Source organism: Lygodium microphyllum, chromosome 17 (assembly GCF_053477565.2).
Source record: "Lygodium microphyllum isolate KBCC chromosome 17, Lygodium_microphyllum_v1.1.10, whole genome shotgun sequence".
Classification (NCBI taxonomy): Eukaryota; Viridiplantae; Streptophyta; class Polypodiopsida; order Schizaeales; family Lygodiaceae; genus Lygodium; species Lygodium microphyllum.
The window spans coordinates 116,075,247-116,084,088 of NC_141151.1; the positions used below are offsets into that span (position 1 = coordinate 116,075,247).

The 8,842-nt window shown below is 41.3% G+C and overlaps 1 protein-coding gene across 1 annotated transcript; it reads right to left on the minus strand.

The window, feature by feature from the left end:
* Positions 1–297: 297 nt before the first annotated feature.
* Positions 298–7,923, minus strand: LOC148022276 (beta-phenylalanine coenzyme A ligase-like). The gene is made up of 7 exons (XM_087697894.1): positions 7,163–7,923; positions 6,202–6,900; positions 2,759–2,948; positions 2,468–2,613; positions 930–997; positions 736–838; positions 298–449 (listed from the first exon to the last, which is right to left on the minus strand). The coding sequence occupies exons 1-7, from the start codon at positions 7,682–7,684 to the stop codon at positions 336–338; spliced, it is 1,842 nt and encodes a 613-aa protein (XP_087554020.1). The 5' UTR covers positions 7,685–7,923; the 3' UTR covers positions 298–335.
* Between the last annotated feature and the right edge of the window lie 919 nt (positions 7,924–8,842).

Below are 8,842 nucleotides of genomic sequence, written 5' to 3' on the forward strand. Positions count from 1 at the left end.
GTCTGGTGCTTTAACCAAGATGTTTTGAGATTGATTGGTCCAAGCCATTTCTGTAATTATTATTTTGGCATTTGAAACCTTGATATGCGAGATTTTATATAATGGGTATACTTAATAACTTAATGTCAAAATAGTGCTCCTCAGCTCATACAGTATTCTTTATTAAGTACAGCCAGAACCCTATACAGACACTGCCCTTGACAGTACGTCTCACCACAGGTTAATTGGCTTTCCTACAGTAAGCAACAATTTGAGTTTCAATTTGTCAAATTATAAAAAGATACAGCTCTGATCAGCTTGTGCCATAAGTTATAATTGAGTTTCAAGTTGGCAAGTTACAATTTGGATACAGCTTTCTTGATCAGCTCACGCCGTAAGATCTTGCCTGAGGGGGTCTTGGGAATGCTGCTAACCATTTGCACTCTTCGAATCTTCTTATATGGAGCTACCTGTTTTTCAGAAAGTAAAATAGTGTATTTCACTATCAGCAGCCTTGACTAGAGATTGTGATAGTGAATTAATCATTGCCTGCATGAGATAACCAGTTTCATAAAGGCTAAAGACATCAAATTGATAAAGTAAGCTTTCTTTCAACCAAGAATCAATATGCAGTTTATTGGGTGTTCAGAAATGGACAAAACTGACAACTGTGCAAAATACTTCATGAAGCAACAAAACCTGTGAAAGCATTCACGTATAGAGTTTCACACATTTACACAAACAAGAGAACTGCACCTTTTGAGCCACAAAACTTATCACATCTTCATTTGACAATGAACTTCCACTCGCTTTCACAACATATGCCATAGGTATCTGCCCTGCTTCCTCATCAGGATAACTGTGCCAGTCACCATTTTGTAAATTAGTACATGTTGGCATCAGTGAAAGCCTTCTAATAGCCTGTAAGTATGTAGGATTTAAGAACTTACGGAATGACTGCTGCATCAGCAATTTGTGGATGCAATAGCAGTAGAGATTCAAGCTCTGCTGGAGCAACCTGCAAGACATTCATTCTCATCCTCTCTCTCTCTCTCTCTCTCTCTCTCTCTCTCTCTCTCTCCAAAAAAAGTGGTCAGCAGATGGTACATCTCATGTGGGGATCTATGCATTAAATTAGGCCCATTTATTGTATGTTTACAAGATGTGACTGGCCATCCTATTTTTTGTGCCAGCTTTTTCACTGGCCAACTAGCATATATTGTGGTGCCCACTTGGGGCTGGCCGACCTGTGCATGTTTATTGCCTATATATAGGCAGGCACTCCTTCCTCTACAGTTATTCAGTGCATACACCATGCTTGCAGGTTGATGTCCTGTTGGACATAGGGAAACGGTACCTACTGCCAGTGACTCACGTCCCGAAATCTTGTATTGTCATGTGCCTTGGTATATGGATTCCATTTCCTGACCATATCGCTCAAGTTCTTTTGTTATTTGCAGTGTTTCTCTTTCTTCTTGTGCTTGTGCAGCCTATTAGAGCACATTGTCACACTTACATCGTTGCATCCTATTCTGAGGTATCAAGCATCTGGTTTAGGGGTTTTGGTGTTGTTTTCTGCTGCTGCAGCTCTCTGTTTATCCTCATCTGCTACTGATTTGAACTCTCTACACTTCCCTGTGATTCTATCCAGCCTGATGTATTGATAGAACCTAAGAAGATAAACAAAATCCTTGTCTAGGACTACTCGGAAGCTCTCTAAGCATTAGATCTCCTGGAGCTCCTTGGTAAACCAAAAATGCGCACCAAAAACTAGCTTCTTCTCTGTTGCTCAGACGGCAAATCTAATAGTTCCATTAGCTCCAAAAGAGGGGTAAAACCCCCAGCATGCCTATTCAAAATTCTCCCAAATCACTCCTCCTCCCCGTTTGGAGTGCTATTTGCTGCCTATAATCTACGATCACACGCCGCCCGAATTCAGAAGTTCCTTCTTTTTGCATGAGATCTCCTAAATTTGGTTAAAAGGCCACTTACTTTTTGCATGTCACTCTATTTTAGAAGTTTTCTATACTTTTTTAGAATATTTATAAGAAATAATATCCAAAATATCAAAAATAAGCTAAACTTGTCTAAAAATCCTATATTTTGAAACTAACCATACTATGGACACTAGCACTAATGACTAAGATGATATTGACTCTCTAGATTCATAAGAAAGCCGAATGATAATGCACTCTAGGTTTTTTCACTTTGTGTCTGCGTAGCGACTTGACATTGGACCTTTTTCTTTGAGAATCACACACATGCAGCCTGAGTAGAGATGCAGATTTGGCCCCTACATAAATGCACTTTGCCTGCACTATGCACATGCTGGCTTTCTCATATATACAGGATTCTGACCAGTGAGACTTGACTCTCACTGAAGCTAACTATAGATTGATCCAAGGAACTTCCTGAAAGCATCTTGTCATATACTTCTTACACTTAAGATACCAATTTCCACAAGGAAAGCATCACCTTCATTCAATACCTGATAGCCTTTGTATTTGATCAGCTCCTTCAAACGATCCACAATATACACAAAACCATGAGCATCAATGTAGCCCAAATCTCCAGTATGCAACCAGCCCTCCTTATCTATAGCTCTTCTTGTTTCTTCTGGCTTACCAAGATAACCTGTGTTTCATATGCATATCCCTGAATCATTTCCCAAAAGCCCATAATATTAAAAAGTGATGCATTTTGTTTGACAACAGTTCTTATCCATCTCTTAAACAAGCTATTAGCAGGCATAATTGATTTGTGTGAGGTAAATTGTTACCTTGCATGATCATAGGTCCTCTAATTAAAATTTCACCTTGGAGATTTGGCGGCAATGCCTTTCCACTATCTACATCAACAATTTTAGCTTCCGTGTTAGCACTGAGCAAACCTACTGACATATAATTCTGAGTCTCCTCTTCACAAGCTGTGTTTGCCCCCACAGCAGTTGATTCTGTCAAGCCATAACCCTGTTCAATGAACCACCCATAACCATTAAGTGAACTATGACTATGCATAAAGAAAGAAGTAACAACTATAATTGATAACAACAGCATTATAAGTTATATGGACTTAAATCTGTCATGCATGAAAGAAAGAATTTACCAGTATAATTGATAACAGCAGCCTTGCAAGTTATATAGACTTAACACTCTGCTCAAATAGGCTGATTCAATGCTATGCAATTTCAGCACATAGCTTATGCACACTCAAACCGCATGCAATACAGAAGCATAAAGTTGAACTAGGAACCATCTCTGTGTCCATGGTGACTGGTCTCATGTAAATTGCATTTATGTAGCTCAATGACACACTCTTTCAGTGCCATTTGCATCTTTGTTTAACTTTCCTCTTCTGTGGTCTTCTCTTCTCCAGTGTTCCATCTTCTCAGCTCACTTGGCCTTCAGCCACACCCAAAATCTGAGAAAGGATGTTAGCAGTCATGTCATTTCATGTCTCTCTCTGCGTCCACCTCCTGGTTGTGAGCCTCCATCTTAGTCAGAGGCTGTTTGGGGCCTTTTTATTCCAAGAATAAATCCCCTTGAGACAATGTATCCCAAAGGAAAATACAGTTTACAAACAGCTCTATAAGAAGGGACTTCCAAAACTAAAAAATATACAACAAAGGGAATAAGTCGATTACAAGGCCTAAATAAATAGCCAATCAGGAAGTCTGTGGTGCTAGACCATATGTAGCTGTTAGTGACAGAAGGTGCTAGAATCCCACCCTAAAAGCCATCTCTCCTCCTAGACTTTGAGCTGCCCTCCTGTATCCTCTCCCATTGTCAACGTGCAGCGGTGCGGAAATGTATGGCCAAGACTAAGAGATAGAGTGAACACAGAGAGAAGGAAGAGAAAAAAGAGATAAAAGAGCACAGAAGATCTGCAATGAAGGAATGCTGACTAAGGGAAGCAGATATGTACATGGGCGCAGTGCATATGTCTACATATCCCCACCTCGATGATCTTCCCAGGCTATGAATGTCGAAAACTGCACATGAATCCTCACGATCAACACCTGGAAATCTGTGATCAGATAATGACTGTGTGTGGGCTGGGCTGACATAAATAGCCCCTAATCTGAATAAAATCAGCCAGAAAATAATGGCCAACTGGTCACAAGATAAGTCAAACAGCACGAATGGACAACAAAAATGCGGACTGCCTGTCTGACTGACCAGCCAACTGCTCCACACATGCGGACCTGTCCAGCAATGACACATGGCATCTGCCACTGTCCAGCCAGTCCCCCCACCCTGCCCAACCTGCCCATCTTAAGCAAAGAAATGCTGTCGAATCTGAGAGGAGATGCATGAACACTGCCCATGTCTACGGCATGCCTGTCCAGGGGATAAACATACCTTGTCTGACAGGAGATGCACGAACACTGCCCATATCTATGAAATGCCAGTCCAAGGGATGACCATACCTCTAACATCCATCACCCCCGCAGAGAATATGGACAATCTCTGCTGTCCAGATCTTGGAAAGAGCTTTTGCATGGATATATCCAAAAGATCTATAGCATGGCTCCATTTGGCAGTCCATATATATCAAGTGCTGATGCTAGCTATGAGGTCCCATTTATGATAGAGTCCTTGAGTCCCATTTATGATAGAGTCCTTGAGTCCACACTGTCAATGAAAAATCTGGTATAGCAATACTACTTACAAGATGCCCAGAGACAAGGTAAGAATGGCATCCCTAAACATCCTAATATGTGCAATTCGGGCCTCTATTCACGACCCAAGTAACCATCGCCCATGTGACAATCATAGACTCTACAGTGCCATCCTAAGTGCTCTCCTCTGTACTTCCAACCTTAAAAAATATATTGCTCATATACTCCATATCTCCTTAAATATGTGATTTGAGAGCTTACACACAAGGACCATGGTGGCACTTCCCTTGTGCTAGGCAGAGAATCTTCAAATTGCAAAATAAATATCAGCATGGTAATCCCCAAACTATGTTAGGCTAACCCATTGCTTTGTAACTATGACAAAGCAAGCTTCACTTACTACCATACAACATAGTTCATTGTAGCAATTGTCATTTAACAAGTTTTGCTATCATGGTAAGCATGCAAGCCAAAACATGTGTGCACTGGATTCACCCACTCCTTTGTGCTGATTTTCATGATTGATGAGTGTGTGTAATCAATGTCTCAATTTTGTTGCCAGGCGCAATACAAGAAAACCAGCCAACACGGTCAATACAGGATTCAAGCAATGACTAGTGCATCTAGTAATAGACCACTAGTGCTTTTTTAGTTTTTCAGCACGCATATTCACTGCATTTCTCATACATACTGCAGAACATTTTGCAGCCCTATGTCAATGATTACTTCTGTCAAGATCTCAAACAAATACTGACCAATCTTCTGCTGGTTACTTGCATCAAACTGCTTCCATAAACACAGCCCCATGCACAGAAGAAGCCATGACATGAATGATGGGTCTATAACAAATACAGCAGTGGTGGCCTCTATACAGACAGTACACACCATAATTACACCCAGCTTCTGCTGTAGCCATCACACACTAGCATATTCAAGCCTTGCGACTGAACTGTCCAGCTCTTGTGCCATCAGCTCAGCAGCAATCCAGTAAAGAAATAAGTTAATAAGAAAAGCCACTGTTTGCTGAAGCACATTTGAGCCCTTGTTTTTCCTGCAGTACCATTATACAGAGCTGTCCTTCATTTTAAGCAAAGCTGTGCATTATATTGGCTTACTTATCAGTGCCAAATGAAGTTGAAGTGTTAGAAAGTAGAGCAAGGTTACATCTCAAAATTTTCAAGGCTCAAGTAGGCTGGTAGACAAAACAAGAAGGTGATTAGTCAGGGAATTTTCAGAATTTAAGTGGTAAAATTTAGCAAATGATTCAGAATCTAAGCCAGATGCCTTTCAGAGCATATTGATGCAGCATGCCCAACGACTGGACTACTGTAAACAACAGATGACTCCTGGGAAGAAGTCCTTAAAGTTACTATGAGTGGGCTACACGCACTTTCCAGTATTATAAAAATGCTTCCAAAATTTCAAATGTGGAATATCAAGAACTACATATACGTAGCAAATAATGGTCCATTCACACATGTTCATTGAGAAGCCATTGTGGAGTTGACACTGCTATGATATTATAGACCTACTTAAGAGAAGCTACCTACCTCTGTACAGGCAGTTTTCCATAACAAGATATCAGAGGAATCAAGCTGTACCTGCATTATTGTGACATTAGGAAAACGAGCACGAAAAGCTGTGATGGCAGAGCTGCTGACTGGTGCTGCACCAACAGAAACTTCAACCACAGAGGACAAGTCATATTCATCCACCACACTCGCTTTTGCAAGTAGTAGAAAGATTGGTGGCACCAATAGCAGATGAGTCACCCGATGTTTTTGAATAGCAGCCAGCATCTGTATTGTGTCATATCTGGGCAAGATCACTATCTTGCAACCAGTTGCAAGTACTGCACTGCAGAACATGCACAGGCCATAGGCATGGAACATTGGAATAAAGCAGATATAAACCCGGCAGGCCCATGGCAATTGTCCTTTTCTACTCATGAAGAGTATTGCTTGGGCTATGAGGTTTTTGTGTGAGATCATAACCCCCTTGCTTACCCCTGTGGTGCCAGAGGAATACAGTAGGGCAGCTGTATCATCCTGCCTGGGCATCCATGTACCATTTGACTTTGCTACCAGTCCATCAGGTTTTTTCACAATAACTTGTTCTTTTAGCATACCAAGCAATTCACGATGGGGCATGGAACATGAGGTGCTAGCCTTTCTGGACACAGTACCAAGAACTGTTGGTATAGATGAGATTAGATGTCCTAATGTAATGCACGGGACATCATTCAGCAAACAATTGAGCTTCATAGGCGCAATCAACTTCTGCTCCACAGTCATCATCTCCTGGTAAATCACGAAGTACACAATCATAAAAGAGCTCAACTTTTTTGCAAGTAAAAATCCATGCATAATGTATTGATCACAGTAGAGTGCAACATTGGTTTACCTTGTCTACACAAACCTCAACCATCTATCTTTGCCCCAGTTAGGTGCTCACTACAAAAATACTAAACTATCCCTTACATTGTCTATACGAACCTCAACCATCTATCTTTGCACCAATTTTAATTCTGACTTTGAAGTAGAACACTAAACTATCTCTTACCTTTTTATCAATCAAGTTACATCCCTCAGCAGCTTCCACCATCAAGATAGTAGGGAGCTTAAATGGTGCTAATGTCTCAATGAGAGCCGGCGTGGTAGCAACCCACCTGGCGTTGGACTCAGAGGCTTGCTTTGCAATTTCAGCTGAGAGATTTCTCGGGTTGCATGTGGTGACGATGGCACCGATTGACATAGCTCCGAGCAGGACAACCGTATACCAGATCGAATTGGGCGAAAGGAGGAACAGGACATCTCCCTTCTGCAGCCCGAGCTCAGACATGCCTGCAGCAGCCGACTTGATGAGGAGATGGAGGTCGCCATAGCTGATGCTCCGGCCAGAATCGGGTTCGATGTAGCAGGTGCGATAGAGGAAGAGGCCTTCCTCGGCTCGTTGGAAGAGGAATTGAGGGAGAGTGAGGAGTGGGTCTGATGGGAGAGGCTGGAAGGGACGCTTGCTGTAAAAGATTCCATTGCGGGCGCAGTATCCACTGTCTGGGTCGACTGAATTGCCAGCAGCCGCCATTAAGTAGGTGTGTGTCAGAGATGAAATTTAGATGCCAGGGTTGCAATCTTTCAGTTGACAAGGACCTATTTACAGTGTGTCAGAGATGGAATTTAGATGATGAAGCTTCAAGCCAGTACTGGCCATGGCCGCAATCTTTCAGGCTGCTTACACACCGCCACTCCCCGCCCAGTTTGCGCCCAATTGGTGGGCTCGTTACACACTGGGCGGCCGACATTTTTCTAGGCAAAAACTCTCTGTTCACCATCTGTCCCGCCGCGACTAATTACATAATCTCAATGTGCATTAGTTTATTTCTTATTAGTGACATAGTAATGAATGAATATTAATCATTATTGACATTACAATGAAACTTAAAATATCTAATTGATGCAATTATTGCCTATGAATGACACAAAATGATGCCATTAACAAAAAAATCACATGAAATTAGCAAAACTACAAGTTAATTTCAATTGATTGATTGATTATAATTGAGTCGAACAATAATAAATAGATAGTAGTGGACTCGAAGCCCTTCACCGTGCTATGAGGTATAGGTCTACCCAGCTCTTTGCATGAAAGAGGGAAAATTAATTGATACACCACCCCTCTTTCCACCTTCCCATCTGCAACGCAAATGCAACAGAATTCTAATCTTTATTATCCTCATCGTCGACCTCCTCCACAAAGTCAAAATCTCCAAATATCATTCTCACATTAGCATTCTTTCTCTCCCAAAACATGGTTAGAGCAACATTGTTCCTTCGAGTTGCTCCCCTTACTTGATTGAATCTTGGTGCCGGCTCTGTTGATTGAGCTCTTTGAATTGCTTGCATGGTATTTGTGATGGTTAATGTTGCAGCCTATGCCAATGTATTTCTCAAATTGTTTTGTTGGTCCATGTCTTGCCAAGGTCCATTACTCTCTCTCTCAAGTTCCATTGTCGCTTCATGTATCCATGTATCATCAAAACCATCTCCATGCACAATGTATATATTATGTAGAACAATGCATGCTACCACCATCTTTGGGACATTTTGTAAAAGCATATCATATCTCTTTAATAATATGAGAAATCATGCTTTAAGGATTTCAAAGGCTCTTTCTACTAACATACAGCTGCTTGATTATATTTAGTTCTAATAATAACATTATGTGATAGTCAATCCTTGCTAC

Coding starts and splice junctions, on each gene's coding strand:
- LOC148022276 (XM_087697894.1), bottom strand. CDS start 7,684: ATGGCGGCTGCTGGCAATTCAGTCGACCCAGACAGTGGATACTGCGCC. Junction 2,949..6,201: donor CTAATGTCACAATAATGCAG/GTACAGCTTGAT, acceptor TTCATTGAACAG/GGTTATGGCTTGACAGAATC. Junction 2,614..2,758: donor AGGACCTATGATCATGCAAG/GTAACAATTTAC, acceptor TATGAAACACAG/GTTATCTTGGTAAGCCAGAA.